Source organism: Hakea prostrata, chromosome 2 (genome assembly GCF_041222555.1).
Source record: "Hakea prostrata isolate BN-2017 chromosome 2, UWA_Hpros_2, whole genome shotgun sequence".
Taxonomy (NCBI): domain Eukaryota; kingdom Viridiplantae; phylum Streptophyta; class Magnoliopsida; order Proteales; family Proteaceae; genus Hakea; species Hakea prostrata.
This window is the reverse complement of record NC_142601.1, coordinates 64,815,996-64,834,919: the sequence shown is the minus strand read 5'-3', so window position 1 is coordinate 64,834,919 and position 18,924 is coordinate 64,815,996. Positions and strand designations below refer to the sequence as shown.

Below are 18,924 nucleotides of genomic sequence, written 5' to 3'. Positions count from 1 at the left end.
AATTTGCTAATTATAAGTCAAAACCTACTATGATAATTGATTATTTATAAATAAATTACAAACATAAATATAAGTTGTAAAGAATGGAATGGGCGGGATGAAAGAAAAAAAACTCAAGAGTTTAAGAAGAGAACTCATGATTCATGGAGGGAAAAACGAAACCACGTTTGGGCTTGGCCCAATCCAAATTCATTTGAGGCCTTGATTTTATTTGGCCCAAACCAAATCAAATTGTGGAATTCGTCCATTCCTAAGTAAAGAATGATGGATGGATGGGCCATTCTTCTCTTTGTGGCCATCTTTGGCTGCGGCCCTGTTTAATGGACCTGAAACATGGGCCAATCTGGGCCTGGGTTTAAGTCTTGGTCTGGGCTTGGAAAACTTTAAGACTTCCAGGGCTGGGCTTGTACTTTACATCCTGGCCCAATCCTTCAATTGATCATACCCCAGGTTTTCCTTCTTCTTCTTCCTCTTCCTCTTCCTCTTCCTCAAGAGAGAGATGTGCTATACATCTAGGGGAAAGGACTTCACTTCAAAGAGATTTTAACTCCATCAATGTGTCTTTGAAGCTTTAGTGAGGTATTTTAACTGATAAAACAAAACCTTAATGAAGCAAACCAAGTTCGATTATTTCTTCTCATACAATATTTTCAAAAGCCTAACCTTCGAGAACCCAAGTCTATACTAGTTTTGTTATGTTTGAGTATGTCTTGTATTCTCTAAGCCCATATAGTTATAGTTTGGTTGCATTTGTATTGGAAATGGATTTTGGACTCATGGTTTTGAGTTTCAATATAAATAATCTCTATAGGATAACCTAGAAAAACAAAAGGTAATGGTTGAATCTCTTTTTCTCTAGTGGAGTCCAGACATAAGTAATCTTGTTGACATTAAATTTTTGTGATTATGAATATGTTGTGCAGGTATTTTTCTTCGTGTTTGTACATTGTGCCTCCAAGAATACTTACATGGGATTTATGATACTCGATGTTTTGGATTGACAATAAAACATGAATCTCACATCTTAGAGATTTCAACACTATCATAAACATTAGGAATAATTCTCCTCCAGTTATCCCATGAAAATAATAGAAACCAGCAAAATCCACGGGCTTCATTGATATAATTACAAGCTCCGAAGTCTTACAAAAAAAAAAAAAGAAGCCATGAGCTCCTGAGCACGCATTTTGCTTCAATCTTGTGCATTAAATTTGTAACATTATTCAGCCTGGAGATCTCGGTCGTAAGATCAAGATCACGGTCAAGATTTCGATATTGACCGCTTGTTTTTCAATAGTGAAAATTGAAAATGTTGATCGATATCTCAATCCGTCAACCGAAATCTCGATTTAACGTGTCATGCGCATTAAATGCACAGGATTGAAGCTCGATCCCTCAGCATTGGGTTCTGTCATGCTTTTCCTTCATGTACCCCTACCCATGATTCAAGGCCTGCAGGTTCATGAACCATTCACATTGAAAGCTCCCCCCCTCATTTGACCAAGAAAAGACACCTCCCCATCCCCTGCCATTCTGCCAATGAATAAAGGAAAGAGAAGAGAAGAGAAGAGAAGAGAAGAATTCAATAAATAAGACAAGTTACCATGTGTAAGGATAAGGATGAACAGAAAATCCAGGAGCCTAGCTTGAAAGAAATATTCCTTCTAACTGTAACCATGCTGCCGACCTGCACGTTCTCCACCTCCCCTTCCTCTGATTATTCCAACCTTCAAAACTATGTAAAAACAAAAAAATTAAAAACAAAAAAGTAAAGCTCTTAGATCAATCTTTGACTAATATTCTAAAGACTAAGGGTTAAGATAATTTTTTTGTTTATTAGTGAAGTTAATGGATATTCAAATAGAAAAGAAAGAAGGTATCCTTCCAAGAATGGGAAAAGATAAAGTTGCTCGTGTGCACGTTTGTTGTGTTTATATGTTCTTGTTTTTTCTTGCACGATCATTATGTTGAAAGAATATTTCGAGATGCGGTAATTAAATTTTTATCCATTAAATAGAAACAAAGGTTTTAAAGGGATAATTACTAAAATTACTAGTCCAACCTTGAATTCTGCTTTGAATTACCAGTGCCCTTGCCATAAACTTCACACCTAGATATTTCTGAAAAGCCTCAAAATGACCCTAAATTAAGTTTAGATAAAAGATTACAATTATACATTATATATTATGGTTTTAGATTCATACATTATATATTATGTTGAAATATAGGGTTAATGCTCATGGGCAATATTTATTCTTTACATACATGGGCATTATAAAGATTTTTATCTTGTATTTTATTAGTGCTAAAATGTAATACATATAATGTTATTTGAACTAAAGCATAGTTTGCACTTGTGGGTCTCCATAAAGTGACATCTCCATCCATATTGGAGTGAGGAGACATAAACCTAAGAAATCCTTTTTTCTGATCTTCTTGACCATAAAGCTCAAACCATTTGAAACCCATTGATTATGGTCGGTAAGTGAACCCATCGTTATAAGCTTCCCCAATGTGATCCTAGTATCGGTGGATGAGAAAGTAGAATTATTGATTTCAAATTTTCTAATAACTTGATTAATTTAAAATATACATTCTTTATTTTTTATCCTCTAAATTCATTGGGGTTTGGATAGAATCTTAGGGTTGGTTAAAAGTAGATTAAAAAACCTTTTTCTTTTACCAAGAAAATTTACGGAAGAAGTTTTCTTAGACATATAATCATAAGGTTTATAAAGGCCTAAGTAGTTTTAGTAGTAACCCTAAAGTGACGCAATGAATAAACAACAACAAAGATTATTTTTACATTCAATCTCTGACAGAAAAAAGGAAAAAGAAGACATTGAGTTGCATGATGGGAACCTTCGAGGTGGCATAGTGAGTGTTTTTTGCTCGCTTCTCTATGTATCTTTGGCATGTGTTTGGTTTGATTGCCTTAGCTTTTAAAAGCAAAAGGGTCAAGCTTGAAACCAAAGACAAAGTGCCCAAGCATTAATCTAAATCTAAATCTAAACATACGAAAATATCAACTTCATCAATGTCAGGATCCTTCCCTATGTGGTGATGAAGACCTTGGAACTATCACACCTAACCCTTTTATCTAAGTTATAATACTAAAATATATTAATATTTCTATTTAATTTTATTGAATATTGATACTTTTCTACCTGATTCTCTGTTTGATTTCCTAGGTTACAAGTACTTACTCACCTTGATTAAGAAAGGCTTAAGTCCGTTGCTTGACTAATGATGATTCAAACATGAAATCAAGATAAATTAGCAACAAGTAATTCTAAAGCATTTTGTTTCTCTTGTATAATTAAAAGAAAGAGTGGTTGTTTAGTGGAGTCTTTAACTACTCAGGCTTAAGGAGAATTTGATTTGATAGATTGTAACAACTTGGCATTTTTATACAATCATATAGCTTTTTCATTTGGGTCCATGATTTAACTTTATTTTTTCTCGTGGAATCACAATACAACTTTTTACAATGACTCTAATTTAGTATTATTTTATCTTTTATATTTGTTGAGATTATTTTTTTACGTGTAAGTCTCTTTAATAGACCATAAACTAATGTTGGGTCTTTTTATTTTTTGTAACAAAATAAACAGAGTTTAGCAACTCTGAAAAAGAAAACTACTAAAGCATGTAAATTTTATCTGCCAGTAAGATCTCCTTCAATTCTTGGGGTGAATTCAAAAATAATCGCGAAGGTTCCTTTAAAGATGTTGGTCTCTTCGTGATCTAGTCAGCAACGTAGTTGGACTCCCGGTACGCATGTTAGAATCTAATTCCTTCATAGCTTTCCACTTCTTCCTTTATTGCATGCACCACTCTTGCTATTAACACAGTTAGCCGCAGTTAAATATGTTCAAATTTAAAAGATAAAAAGACAAAAAATGCCCTTCATTTAATATTTTTCCACAAAATTTATTTTTATTTTTTATTTTCCTCGTTCCATTACACTTGGGGTTCACATGTTTTTTTTCCCATCTCACCTTCGCAAACATTACAGCCTCGGAGTCAAAGAGGAATCACTGGGCGTAATGGGAAATACAAAATTCCTATGGGGTTTTTCGGATTGTTAATGTTAGGCGTTGATGGATGAAGAAGGTGACTCAGATCAGCTTCAACCATTAAGATCGCACCATTGTACAATCCATCAAATCGCTCGTTCGAGGTGAAATACATTAAATGTCCATTTATTCTTTACCACAAATAGAAAATGTCCATTTAATCCTCACCTTCCAATTTTAATGTTTTAAATGTCCCTTAATATGCGGATAGGTTTTGCAGTATTTTACGGGAAAAAAAAAGATTTTGCAGTCTAACGATTATATAGCCACGTCAGCAACCAATGACTAATCTCCACATCACCTATTTGACCATCATCCATACTATATCTATTTCGAAGAATCAAGCGGTCGGACTCACATCTTGGTATTTTGAGAATCTGACGGTCATCGTTCTTGTTCTAGAGACTTCTGACTCTTAGGGCAATCCAAGAGAAATGAAGCGAAATGAAATTGAAGAGAACGAAACAAATCATCTAACCGCGGTTAGTTTTTAACCCTCTATCAGTGGCCCACTTGAGAAACGAGTTTAAGGTGATTCGAACAGAGTAAAGAACGGAGAGACTAGCGAGAGAGCGAGAGAACCAGAAACGACGAGACGAAGAGAAGAAGAGTGTGAGAGAGGAGGAGAGGGTTTTGGCTCAGGGAAGATGTGGTGAAGGCATTCAATTTTTGTAGTTTATTGAACTTCTGCTTCTTGGATCGGAACAATTGCTTTTGCTTTCTTCTCGTATTGCGTCTGTTACGATTCATCTATGTTCCATGGAGATCTCGCTGTCTGGTGAGTTTCTCTCTTCGTTTCTTTAAACTTAATTCTATTGATCAGAGATTTGTTTGGGATGAATCTGCCGAAGGGATACGTCTTAGTTGTTCTGTTTTCGTTGACGATTTCCAATTGCCTGGAGAGTGGATTGAGGTTTCTTTATCTGGAATGTTAAAGTCGGTTCACATGCAGTTGGATATCTTTAATATTGGTGCTTTTCCTTGCCGGATTGAGTATTCTCCAATCAAAATGCCGATTCTATCCTGTTTTCTTGACTGTTCCTCAAAAACATCGGGTGTTTGATTATATTTTCTTTCCCGCCCCTTTTCATCGCTGGTTTCTGTTTTTTTTTTTTTTTAAAGTTCATTCAGTTTCTGTGGTCGGATTCTTGTCCTGGAGAAGTAAGCAGTGAACTTTCAAGAAATGTCTGCGGTTTTTGTGTGGATCTCAGTTCGCAAAAGCTATCGCACTCTTTTCTTGTTTCCGGAAATACTTCTTCGAAACTTAAGAGAGTAGATCTGAGAATAAGTCCAACATACACCAAAATGCTTGAGAAATGCCTAGAAGCTGGATTTGACAATTACCTTAATACTTTGGCTCGTTATTAGGGTAATCTTTCAGCTGTTTTTATTTTATCTGTTGCCATGCGCAAGGGAAAGACACTAGTGTTGTAATGATTTGCTTGCCTGACATCTTGGTTTCTGCAATTTCTTTTTTGAAAAAAAGAAAGAAAGAAAGAAAGAAAGAAAGAAGAAAAAAAAAAAAACATTTCTCTGTATATGTTCGATGAAGATAGGCAATGAGATAACGCCAAGTTATTCCTATACATGTTGCTTCAAGTGCAAGTGATGGCATTTGGTTCAGTTCTTTTCTATCTTAATGGTCGTCAGTGGAAAATAAATATTTATTTATATTTTTACTTGGGTGGGGTTGGGCTAAAATTTTATCTGATCGTTTATTGTTTTTTTTTATACTATTAGAAATTTTTGTACCGACTGGTGATATCTTGGTTCGGTGTTAGTTATCAAATATTCTTGTTTGATTTGTACTATAAAATTATTTGAGGAAGGATAGTGCAACTCTTTATCATGGCTGGTTCAAATCTTTTGAGACATTCTGCCTCTTTTGTTTTGCTATGGAACAGATGGCGTGCCTCATGTGGCAATCTCCCTGCATCTCTTCTATGTCCTGGTTTGCAGCAAAGTAGCTCTGATGTGAAAACCAAAGGGCTATTATTCTACTTGGTCATTTAATGATTGTTTTGGATACACATTTCTTCCTCGCTCAATTAGTGTCAGATTTTCAGTTTGGCGCCTGCTTGAGAGAGGAGGAGAGACCTCATCGCAACCCCACTTCTGCAGCTGGCTTCAAAAGCCACTGGTTTTCCTTTTCATCCCATGTCTCCTAACCTGGACAGCCCCGTGCAGACCCAGATGGCTGTTGCAGTCTTTAATGGTCCCATCAATGGGGAATATCAAGGGACCAAGGGAGTGGAGGGAAAATCTGCTGGTAGGAGGCGTGTCTTTGTTCAAACTGAAACTGGTTGTGTGCTTGGGTTAGAGTTGGACAGGAGTGATAATGCGCATACTGTGAAGAGGAGGTTGCAACTTGCCCTTAATGTTCCAACGGAGGAGAGCTCACTGACATTTGGGGATATGGTCTTGAAAAATGATCTTAGTTCTGTACGAAATGATGCCCCTCTTCTTCTGACAAGGAACTTGCTGCACAGAAGTTCATCCACTCCATGTTTGTCACCTACTGGTCGTGATCTCCAACAGAGAGACAAGAGTGGCCTGATTGAAATCTTAGGTTGCCCAATTCGTTTTGCTAAAACAAAACAACTGGTGAAGGACATTGTAAAGGGTATCAAGAATGGTGTTGAACCAATACCTGTTCACAGTGGCCTTGGGGGTGCTTATTATTTTAGAAATATCTGGGGGGAGAGTGTTGCGATTTTGAAGCCTACAGATGAAGAACCTTTTGCCCCGAATAACCCAAAGGGCTTTGTTGGCAAAGCTCTTGGTCAGCCTGGACTGAAGCGTTCGGTGCGAGTTGGTGAAACAGGGATCAGAGAAGTTGCAGCTTACCTTCTTGATTATGATCACTTTGCCAATGTGCCTGCTACTGCCCTTGTGAAGATAACTCACTCAATCTTCAACATCAATGATGGAGTGAATGGAACCAAATCTCATGGCAAGGAGCAGGTGAGCAAAATTGCATCTTGCCAGCAGTTCATTCCTCATGATTTTGATGCCAGCGATCATGGAACTTCAAGCTTCCCTGTTGCTGCAGTGCATAGGATAGGGATATTGGATGTTAGGATCTTTAATACTGATAGGCATGGTGGAAATCTTCTGGTTAGGAAACTTGATGGGGTTGGGAGGTTTGGTCAGGTGGAGCTTATTCCGATTGATCATGGCCTCTGTTTGCCAGAGAGCATTGAGGACCCTTATTTTGAATGGATCCATTGGCCTCAGGCATCAATTCCATTTTCAGATGATGAGCTTGAGTACATAGCAAATCTCGATCCGGTTAAGGATTCTGAGATGCTTCGGATGGAGCTGCCCAATATTAGGGAGGCATGCCTTCGGATCTTGATTCTCTGCACAATTTTTCTCAAAGAAGCTGCTGCTTTTGGTCTTTGCCTGGCTGAGATAGGTGAGATGATGACTAGAGAATTTCGAGGCTGTGAAGAGGAGCCAAGTGAACTGGAGGTTGTATGCATCGAGGCAAGGAGACTGATATCAGAGAGAGACCTGTTCTCTCCTAATGCTGAAGTAGGAGAGGACCAGGAGTTTCAGTTTGATATAGATTGTGAGGAAAGAGAAAGTAACTTTAGTCCCAAGATGGCAGATTATGCCCCAATTAAAGGAGCATTCAATATTGGTTTTAAGGGTGGGAATGGTCGAAATCCCCTGTGTAAGCTGGAGGAGAGCATTGAAGAGGATGATGGTGAGGGGGAAGAAGCGCCAGGTGAAGAACCAGTAAGGATGGAGGTATTTGCTGTCCAACAGGCTCGGACCCAGGTTCCCACTGCGTCAAAGCTCTCCATGTCCCTGAAGACCATGTGTTTAGGCGAGAAGACCCAGCGATATCAGATACCTAAACCTGAGTGCAGATCATCTGGGAACTGGAGGAGTGCAACGGAGCAGCTTCCTGCTAGTGCAAGCTTTGTGAAGCTGGCAGACATGAACGAGGAGGAATGGTCACTGTTCCTCGAGAAGTTCCAGGAGCTGCTGCATCCTGCATTTGCCAACCGGAAAGCTGTCACCTTGGGGCAGAGGCAGAGACAGAGGCTTGGGACTTCGTGCCAATTTTGAGGCTATTTTGCCAAGCAGTAGATGTATAAAGAGTACTGAAGATGAATAAAAACTTAAGAGGTTTTGGGGATGAAGCTTCTTAGGTAGGTTTGATACTTCTTTTTCGGATTTTATTTTTTCCTGTCACGGAAGAATGTATTTGTAGTTGGAAGTTGTAGTAGTTTTGTACATATTCTTAGAGTGAAGATGAGGGTATCAGGCATTAGCTACGGTGGAGGAGTAATGAGTCTGCTTTCGTTTTTCTTTTTTCTTTTTGGTTATGTTTTCTGCGTTCTTGACTCCTACTTTCTGCACTGGTGTACAAATTTGAAAAATTAAGAAAAAAAGAGAGGTTTATGTACATTGTAATGCTAGTGTTCTATCTTCGGGAACTGATGTTTTGGAGACTTGGTCTTGGTCTGCATATTTCCTGTAGGGATGTTCATGGGTTATGGATGGGAAATCTGTTAGATGGTTTGATTGTTTTTCACTTGTTACTTGTTGGAAGGTAATTTGTTCTGTTTTTTTTTTTGTTTTGGTAAACAACAATTGTATTAAGAGAGAGAGAAACCTCTTTTATGTTATGTTACAGCCTAACATATTAATAGCAAAAGTCACTGAAAACATGATGGGGGGGGGGGGGGGGGGATAAAAGAAAGAAATCAGTCACAGCGCAGATTGTTTTGCAATTGAATCAGCAGCAAAGCTTGCTTCTCTAAGCAAATGGATGAACCAATTGTTCAGAAGATGGTAAACATCCGATGTATATCTTTGAAATTAAAATGAAGCTTCTGTGGGATTGTGGTAGATGTGTTTAACATCAAGATGAGATCTTGACTATTGCTTTTAATTTGTAGTTGGTTGATATGGCCTTTTTGATTGCTAACACCTCGGTAACTGTAGGATTTGAAAATCCACAACCCTGACGAAATGCATTTCTTGCAATCCCTCTGAACCTAGATAAACGTTGTTCTTTATAGACTAAGGATTTGTTTGATTGGACGTGGAAGGAGTGATAACTTGGCACTTTGGCAGCTTGTAAATCATTATTTGTTGGCTTAACCCAGGTAACCCAGAACGCAAGGATGAAGCAGATTTTCCAGGTCCTCATGAGGGGATGCTGACTGACTGGGTTATAATTTTGCTCTTAATCTTGCAACGCGAGTGAAGCAAAGCAATATGGTTGGTTGGGTTAATCAGTGGTTAGTCGTGTTCGGTTTCTTCTGGAAAAAAGGGGGAACTTCTTCGTCACTGCATTTGGCTGTTGATACAAATTTTCCGTGGTGGTTGGTTGGTTGGTAATGGTTCGTTGTGATGGGGTAGTCTTAGATTTGTTAGTTCTCTTTATTTGATGCTCGGATTGTTATCAGGTAGGGGCCCCGAGTAGCAGGTGGAAAATTGATCATTATTCACAATGGCTATAGCCTACTCTGATGCAGTTGCCTGTAAAGTGTGCTTAATCTCATATGTGACACCATCTCCTGTTAATTTGCATTTATTCATATGCTTTATTTAGTAGAAGTTTGCTTCAAAATGACTTCCCTGAATCGATCCTTGTGCATTCCGCTATAGACATTTTTGCCTTTCGACCATATAAAGCCAGAAGAAAAGGAATGGATAAGTGAACAGAAAAGTAAGAACTGAGTAGGTCGACTTCAATGAATTCATCTACCCGAGAAAGGAAATACACCTTCTGGACTTTTCAACACCCACTCTTGCCCCATTTTGCAAGGAGAAACCCAGCCCATTTGAAGAGGTAACAAAATGGGGTCTCAAATGACTCTCTCTGGATTAAAAACCTTCCAAGTCCTTCAAGTATAATGCAATTCAGGGTTGAGACAACGCCTAACCAATTTGACATTCAAAAGAGATGAGCGAGAGAAGAGAGAGGAGAGAAAACAAACCCAAAAAAAGAAAAGAAAAGAAAAAGAAAATCAAATGGCTCAGGACTTGACAGCTGTAGACAGATTTAGATATCTCACTCTGAAGTTCTAAGCAACACCTTTCAGGGAATTGGGGAGAATTTAAATCAACCTCTGCAATTGTCATCCATGATTGTATCATCTTCAACTTCTTGTAATTGTCTATCTCCATTCAGAACCAAGTTTTCTTCAGTCACAATGAATAGGAGGAAGTCATTCACAGCAGGTTGAAGGATTGTTATGAGGAGTCTTATCTCAAACTTCTACTGAATGCCTAACCGGGATTGTGAATGTGAACCCTAAATCACCATAGGCAAAGTAAACTTCCTCCATGATTTATGCATTCAATTCTTATTTTGGGTATTATTAAAAGAAAAGAAGAGGGATCGACATGCAAAAAAACATTACTTCAGACCAAGTCAATGAGTGAACGAGAGAGAGTGACTTGGTGAATCACAGCATCCTGTTAAGCAGGCAGGATTTGGCCAGGCAAAGTGTATTCCATGATTTTGAAAGAGGAAGATTGATTGACTTATGAAGACCAAAGGTGAGAGTACCGACATGCTTTTGCATCTCTTGCAATGTCCACCATTGCCATATCCAATCTTCATGGTAATTCAGCGATACACAATACGTTGCCCCAGTGCAAGTGTAGAATCTCATCGATACACAAAATCAAGTCCTTTGGTAATTCTCGGTTACTTGCTTAATCTTCTGCTTCCTTCTTCATGCTTGTCAACATACTAAGCTCCACTTGCTGATGCTCTATCCGTGTTACCACTGGTGTAACATCTGCCAAAGCAAAAGACATGTTATCTTCTTTGCTGAGTCTACGCCTTTTTATCTTTGATATAGCCTGTGAAACATCTCCAATTGTTGGACGTCTACGTGAGGTTTTGTGCAAGCACCTGTGACCAATGCTGGCAAGGAGCTTCACCTCCTCAAGACTGCATTTCCCTACAAGTTTGCTGTCAATTATTTCATCCACACCATCTGGACTCATTTCTGCCTACACAAACAAACTCACACACAGAGTTAGTTTATGTTGGGAGTTGAGCGACAATGCAGATTTTGGATTAGTGGAGGGTAAGAAACTAACCAGACCGATATATTCCATAAGGTTTTGATGTGGGTGAATTGCTGTAATTAGTTCGAAGAGGATTATTCCAAGACTATAGATGTCACTTTTCTTTGTGAATCTATTTGAGGAGATATACTCAGGATCTATGTAACCATATGTACCCTTCAGGCCCGACTTACTGCCATCATATACCTCTTCCTTGGACAGCCCAAAATCAGCAACCTATTCCAAATAGGTCACAATGTAGGTCAGATACATTCTTATTTGTGAAAGTATGTATTGTTAGCTGTAGACATCATTGAATAACTCTCAATGAGTTGGGAAGGACCCATAACATGACTTGGTTTTTAAAAATTAATGTGCATACATTATCAACTGAACCATCACTCTAGAGTTTACAGATGTTTGTCCCGCTCATTAATCATTAGGTTAACTTCAAAATGGAATTCAACAGGCAATGAGACCTTAGTGTGGAACACATGCTAGCTTCAAAATATTTAACTGCTACGCTATTCTTATTTTAATCCCTGATAAGATAATCTAAATCTTGGATGCTTCTACTGAAACAATATCAGTATGGAGCTACATGCTATCATCATGAGTTTCAATCAGATAGAATAAAAACTGAAACAAGAGAATGCATAGAATTTCTATACCTTGGCATTCATTGATTTATCCAACAATATATTAGCAGACTTAAGGTCCCTGTGTATTATAGCTGGCACAGCCTGTCAGAAATATCACATTATTACCAAGTGGTCTATGTCACATGATTAACATACTGCTTCACTAACACAAATAATCATTGATATCAGTCACCATACCCCATCATGAAGATATTCAATTCCATGTGAAATATCGGAAGCGATTTGAAGCCTTTCATCCCAGCTCAAAACTTTTTCACCTTCACCTAAGTGCATGAGAACCAGGACACGGATAAGTTAATTCAAAGGTGAACATTCAAAACTGCATTCTGCTTTAAGTTGACAAACAAATTTGGTTATTGCTGGTTAAACTATTATTTTTTAGATAGCTTGGTAAAATTAAATTGATAATCTAGTACAAATGTAAACTTATAACTTGGTTGACATTCATTCAATCATATCAAACTTAAAAGCATACAATCGATATTGTATTTAAAAGCCAAGCAGAAGTTTGAACTGGTCAGGACATTTTGAGTCCAGTCGTTATATAAAAACCATCAAAAACCAAGCAAAGTGCCGGATTTGGATGATTTTCTGGTGACCACAGACAGCCATCTGAATCAGTTTGGCAGCTTTTTCCCTGCTGTACAACCCTCCCCCATCTTTTTTTCGTGAACTTTGATTATTATTATTATTTTTTAAAATTCTTTTAAACCAAATTGAACCAGCACTGAACCCCATTCTAAGTCTAATATGCATCTTGATTTTAATATATGGCAGGCATGAAGTAGTTAATTCCTGAACAGCAAAGCCTTAGGTGAGAAATCGGTTCAAGAAAACTGACAGTATGTTGGCCACTTCAGTGGAATAATCCCAACTCATAACTGTTTGTTCACGAACGAAAAGAATTAGCAATTAAGCATAATCAAGGTGATCAGGAAATGCCAAAGACAATAATGCAGAATGAGGAATGATAATATGACAGGATAGAACTACCACGGTTTAAAATTCCCCCAAAGCATACATATCCCCTTGAAATCTTCTCATTGGCAAAAGTCAGGTATGAAAATTCCTCTCAGCATTAAAATCCCAGAATTCTGCGAAGACCTACAAGTTAAAGGTTGCATGTGCTGCCTCCTACGGCCACCAATGTGAGAGATCCAGCATCAAATTTGCCAAGTTTCCTTTGAAATCAACTTAGGGTTGATAGATATAGATGTTGGGTCTTCTGTGCCTATTCTATAGGCCCAAAAGTTTTAAGTGTCTAGGCTTACAAAAATAGTTTAATTACATGTTTTAATTCTGCGTAACTTAAGTTACAAATGCAAAATAGTCTTTTATTATGTTTTCTTTCAGTCAGTTTAAGAGTCTAAGTAAGTTTCTATTTCCTAGTTTGAAACAGTTTCTAAGTCCTAGTTTCAGTAGGTATTCTTATGTAAGGTTATAAATAAACCCCCCCCCCCCAATTAGATTAGAGATCAGATTTGAATATTGAATAATAAGCTTCATTTCATGTACTTTGTGTGTTGCATTCTGAAATTGCCAATTAGTTTGAAGATCCAAGCAGTAGGAGTTCTGGTTCCTGTGAATTAGTATGAAGATCTCGGCAGTAGGAGTTCTTGTCCTCTCAGTTAGTTTGAAGTTCCAAACCTTAGGGAGGTTCTAGGTGAAATCAAACCTAGACACCTGCGACAGGTTGAAGATCAGAGTTCAACCTTCATTCTCCATCTGAGTATTCCATCCTCAAGCCTCCGTCTAGGTATCTAGCAGCCTATACTCCCTACTCCTATCGCATTATTATTCTATTTTTCTTGAATTTTTGGAGTTCCTAGACACCAAAAATTCAAGGTCAGATCTATGCCAATCTAACCATTAGATTTGTTCCAAACTTTAGGTATATCATCCCTCCATTCATAGTGACTTCAGCTTCCAGTTTGACCCCATCTGAGCACCAAATCTCAACATAGAAATATTTTCTTGAATTTTTGTACTCCATAATACCCCCCAAAAAAGAACCCATATATCTCTCAATTTAGCAATCCAAACCCCACAAAACTTTTGGGGATCATATCTCTATACCATTACTTACACTCCTTCCAAGTTACTCCATTCCAATAACTTTTAATTCCATGTCTCAAGAACTTGCCCCATTCCACCATTCTAAAGTTCATCAAGATAAACACTCCATCATCCTTGAGACTACTCCATTCCAATTAATCCAACCACGGAATTCTGAAATCACTACCCAAATTCATCCTTACTAGCAAAATCATCCCATCACAGCCCATATTGCAAATAACCCACATATCCCATAACCAAATTTTCAAGAAACCTTCCTTGGTCCTGTATGAGTTGGTTTTCTTAAAAGATCTTGGAAGAACTGACCCTCATTGAATTGGAGTGCATCAGTGAGCCTGCTGGATGGGCTTCTTAGTAAACCTTTAGTGGAGAGAAGGGTCCGACGCATGGTTGTCAAAGCGTCCGCCTAGGCGGCAAAATGGTTTTTCAACCGCTTTGTTTTGAACAACTTAATTGACGCTCAATCTGCAAAGGAACTCCAAGGCCCAAAGTAACATAGAACCTATTTTTTGCTTTGGGGGCACAACCCCCACACCCCTGCCGGGGCGGCCTCCCCAAACCCCCGCCCGCTGGCAACAGAATGTGAAGCATAAGCCATACTCAACATTAAGAATCAATGAATCAATGAATCAATAAATGCCTAAGTGGATGCTTTGACAACCATGATTTGATGAGATGAACTTATGTTTGTGTTCTTTTTTTGGATAAATTTTCATAATTATGATTTTTGAATGCTTGTTCTTTTGGATGAATGTGACTATTGAATATTTGTTTAGCTTAATATAGAAAGCAGTCGTATTAAAAAGTAGTTTATAAGTAGTTGTATTGAAAACTTTTGACCAAACCACTTTGGTCGCCTTATTGCTGCCTAATCACCTAGGCGGGGCCCCAATCGCTTTGGTCGCCGTGCCACCTTGACAACCATGGTCCAATGTCCATTGGTTGTGGAAGGAAGTTGGGGTTCTGAGTTTTAGAATATGAGAGAATTGGGATCTGACTTCAATTCAAACGCTTATTCATCATGTGGTTGGGAATCCACCAAAACTATAAGATGGCATCTAGATTTAGCAATGCATCAAATACCAGGGGTTCATGACAAAGAAAAATAAGATGAAAACTTACTATATAATACATTTTCCAAGCTCCCGTTACTCATAAATTCATATAACAACATGTGTTGACCCTTATCCACACAATAACCGACCAAATTCACTAGATTACGATGATGCAGCCTACTGAGTAAAGATACCTGCAGAAGAGACTAGGCTTAGCTAGGCACTAATAATAAGAGTTTGGATAGAGAAGGTTACTTTGCATAATACTTCCCACAAATTTTAGCATTTAATTGCCTCTATATAAAGACTTAAGATGAACTAAAGTTTCAATTTGAAGGAAACAGAAGTCCTACCCTTCTTCTTAAAAAACTTTCCCGACCTAGACATACCTCTGTTTGGAATTCTTTCTCTCCCTGTTTGGAGTCAGCTGCAAGCACTTTGACAGCTACCACTCCACCTGTTGGCATTGTAGCTTTATAGACCGGACCAAATGAGCCCTGACCCAAAATAGTAGTGAAGTTCTGTGTGGCTTTTTGAATATCCCTGGCAAGCAAAACAATAGAAAATCTTGGTCTCTAACTCAATCATATAGACCCATGCCACATGTACAACAGTATGTGAAAAACCTACCAATAAGTTCACATGCTTATCCCCTAGACATTTTTTTTTCCCGAAAAAATTATTCTTATGTGGCAAATCAGCACATCATTGTAACAGTGGAAAAAGAAAATCTAGCATTCAAAGGAAAGTTCAAGGATATTTGCCAAAGAATGCTTGATTTGTATAGAAGATGTTCAGAAACCCTTCTTTTTGGGGGTTGTCTCTGGATTCTAGCAAGGTTTATCTTGCATCCTCATTCACCCTCTGCTTATGGTGGGGGTATTAAAGGAGGGCACTAACAATTCTGCAATTTTAACCAATAAAGCCTGATGCTCAATCAGGTTCCCTTTAAAAGTGAACTACCTCCACTAAAAAGGTAAAGTAGCTAACAACTGAAACATGGCCTGGCAGCTGAAGGACATTCAAAATTTATAACTCTTGGCCAGTCTCTAACAATGATTTGGTGGATTTTGAGTAAATATTATAAGTTGTGTTTACACAATTATATTTTATTCAAAATTTATATGTATAGCTAAATCAGAAAAATACTGGCTACGTTATCCCTGCAGTCATGAAAATAAAAAGAAAAAATACAAAACATAACATCCGCCAAGGATGCCAGCAGAAAGTCATCATGCAGAAAGTCATCAAGCCCCGATATATTAACAGATGAAATCAAGTGTCGGGAAACCATTACATAGCACATACTTGTATGCATATCTCAGAACACCAGATGTTGATGCAAACTTGTCTATGCCTTGATGGCTCCACTTGAACCGTGGTGTCTTTTCTGGAATGTGCTGTAGGCCAGGAATAGTTATGGAATTTGAGAGAGATGCACTGGAGTCAATGCTTGCTCCTATGCCATTTGTACGAATAGGAAGAGTACTTATATTACGATCATTTGAACTGCGTAGAAGATTCGACCGTTTTTTGTACCACCTTATGCCAATAAATGCACACAAGGCTAATAAAAAACCAACAGCCAGGCCAACCGAGATACCAATAACCAATTCAGTTTGATTTTTCATCCTGTGCTTTCTTCTGACAGTTGGAAGGCATGAACATTTTGGTGTTGACACAATCTGTAAATGGACACTATTATTAATGAAACCGAAGCGACCTCCGCCACAGGAACATGCAAATGGTATTGATGGAAAAGGTAAAGAAATAATGATATTGATCAATACTAAGAAACCCATACGTTATCGATTAGCATTCCTTTCAGATACTAATGGCATACTAAATTAAGCAATCAAGAAGATCAACAACCATTTGTCAAGTAATCTTATGAGAAGTTGAGCCTTTACTTTCTTGTCCATTTTATATTTACTTCTGTTTCTCTCATCATTGTTGAGCTCCACCCCCACAACACCTCAAACTCACTATAAAAACCAAGGAGAGAAACTCAATAGTAATGAAATTCCGAAAGGTGATATATTACCATAGTGTGACTACTTATTGGTGAACATTAGAAAACCTCCAGAGAGCAAATACAAATTTTCAATAGGAATGGAAAATCCAAAAACAACAATGCATATAACATAAGGAAGAAGGCAGAAAAAGGAATGTTGGGCTTGTCTGAATGAATATGAAAGACAAACAATTTTCCCACATTGAAGGGGCCAAAAGAATAAGAAAGACAAACCAACAAAAGAACAAAATCAAATCATTAAAACTTGGATAAACCATTTGGCCAACATAATAATGGCCTACATGATCACATCGACAGAGAGTCCAAGGCATTTAGTTTTATCAAAAGCTAATAGCTTTGCATTTCCACATAATTATTTAGGAGTAAGTTGTCCAAAAATTTCCAATGTTGATGATCCTTTCTCTTAAAAAAGATGAAAATGTGGGGATAATGAATGCTACTGATTAGAAACAAATAAGTATCAGACTAGAAAGAAACTTACAACATGCTTCTGCCTGAGCTATGCAGGGAGCGCAGAAAAGATGAAAAATTTTCAGACATCTATATAACAACATGTGAAGAATCATGAAATATAGAACTTAATTATGCCACCAGCAAACATAATGTTGCAGCTTCAATCTTCATGTCCCAATAAATATATCTGGCCTCAAAATGATCTCTCATACTAAACTAAATGGAATGCATATACTATATTAAGAAGAATTAAGCTACTAGACAGAAAATAAATAAATCCTGGTTACTTGCATTCTTCCAAAATTCTTCCACATTTCAATACATAATTCTTTCATCCATCTCAGAGAATGACTAGGCGTTCATTGTATGATAAATACCCTGCTAGCCGCTAGCCTGTCATATCCATATATTTTTAGCTGTATCCCATTCCAACACGCTCATTCCTCCAAAAGCATAATATTCAATTTCCTCTTGCCTCAACTGAAAGACCCATGAAAACTAATCGCCAGGGGCTAATGACTAACAACTTGAAATAATCGATACATACACGAATGGAATTCATCTTAGCTTTCTTTATATGGCAAGAATAACATCTTAAACGAATTTCAATCATGAATAATTTCAGCAGACCATTATCCAGTATAACCCTTAATTATTCTTCTGCACATTAAAGCACTGGTCGATGACACAGGATTAAGTTTAAAAAGGCGACCGTAGGTAGAACCCCCAAAAGTGAAATACCCGCAAGACCAAAACCACCAAGAGCAAGGATTCATCAAAGCATTGATCAACAACGTAAGATATAATCTTGAATGGGCATCCGTAAAATCTCAAACGGGGAATACCCACGAGACCAAAACAATCAAGGACAACAATCCAGAGCACCCAAGAAACAAAACACTCCAATTCAGAGAGAGTTCTCAAAACCCAATATGTAAAATAATGGGATATAATCTTGAATGAGCATCCGTAAAATCCCAAACGGGGAATACCCACGAGACCAAAACAATCAAGAACAACAATCCAGAGCACCCCATAAACAAAAACACTACAATTCAGAGAGAGTTCTCAAAACCCAATATGTAAACTAATGGTACCTACATCAGTAGCCAAACAAACAGATTTCCGATCCTCCGATAAAAGCTAAGTTCGTTTTTCTGCTTCTGCAAAGTGGAGGAGACTGGAAGAAGACGACTCCCAGAGGAAAAGGCGGACTCCGTAAAAAGAAACCGAAACTTGCAAGCGGAAACAGAAAACCGGAAGAGTGAAAAAATTTTAGAATTTTAAAATGAAAATAAGCACCAATTAATTGGAAAAAAACAAATGAGACATGTTAGTTTTCCTTTTTTGACGTCTCCATAAGTCATGACATGGAACTGTTAGAACTGTTACAGGTCGCGGAGCCGGTAAACCAATGCACCATGGTAATACGCGCCTCTTCTCCTGTTCTTCTCTGCTTCCTTGTATTTTTATTTTCATTTTTGGCGAAAATGAGAATTAGGAATCATTACCCTCCC

General features: G+C 37.8%; 2 protein-coding genes across 4 annotated transcripts; one reads left to right on the top strand and one right to left on the bottom strand.

Annotated features, from left to right (window-relative positions):
- Nucleotides 1-4,461: 4,461 nt before the first annotated feature.
- Nucleotides 4,462-8,714, top strand: LOC149025730 (phosphatidylinositol 4-kinase gamma 7-like). Its single transcript, XM_089145942.1, has 2 exons — nt 4,462-4,857; nt 5,984-8,714. Exon 2 carries the CDS (start codon nt 6,237-6,239, stop codon nt 8,157-8,159), a length of 1,923 nt encoding a protein of 640 aa, XP_089002068.1. The 5' UTR covers nt 4,462-4,857; nt 5,984-6,236; the 3' UTR covers nt 8,160-8,714.
- A 777-nt stretch (nt 8,715-9,491) lies between these two features.
- On the bottom strand, nt 9,492-18,859 carry CRLK2 (Protein kinase superfamily protein). Of its 3 annotated transcripts, XM_089145940.1 has the most exons (9): nt 18,800-18,822; nt 18,509-18,642; nt 16,228-16,604; nt 15,309-15,462; nt 14,987-15,113; nt 11,966-12,051; nt 11,798-11,869; nt 11,160-11,363; nt 9,492-11,069 (listed from the first exon to the last, which is right to left on the bottom strand). In XM_089145940.1, the coding sequence occupies exons 3-9, from the start codon at nt 16,548-16,550 to the stop codon at nt 10,767-10,769; spliced, it is 1,269 nt and encodes a 422-aa protein (XP_089002066.1). In that variant the 5' UTR covers nt 16,551-16,604; nt 18,509-18,642; nt 18,800-18,822; the 3' UTR covers nt 9,492-10,766. The 3 variants fall into 3 exon arrangements, with proteins under 3 accessions (XP_089002066.1, XP_089002067.1, XP_089002065.1); XM_089145941.1 differs by having other exon boundaries at nt 18,505-18,859; XM_089145939.1 differs by having other exon boundaries at nt 18,509-18,859.
- Between the last annotated feature and the right edge of the window lie 65 nt (nt 18,860-18,924).

Bases quoted from the DNA above. Each gene is read 5' to 3' on its own strand.
- LOC149025730 (XM_089145942.1), top strand. From the start codon at position 6,237: ATGTCTCCTAACCTGGACAGCCCCGTGCAGACCCAGATGGCTGTTGCA.
- CRLK2 (XM_089145941.1), bottom strand. From the start codon at position 16,550: ATGAAAAATCAAACTGAATTGGTTATTGGTATCTCGGTTGGCCTGGCT. The intron at 15,463-16,227 runs GTATGTGCTATG...TTTGCTTGCCAG, and splicing joins GTTCTGAGATATGCATACAA to GGATATTCAAAAAGCCACAC. The intron at 12,052-14,986 runs GTAAGTTTTCAT...TCATGCACTTAG, and splicing joins CTTGGAAAATGTATTATATA to GTGAAGGTGAAAAAGTTTTG.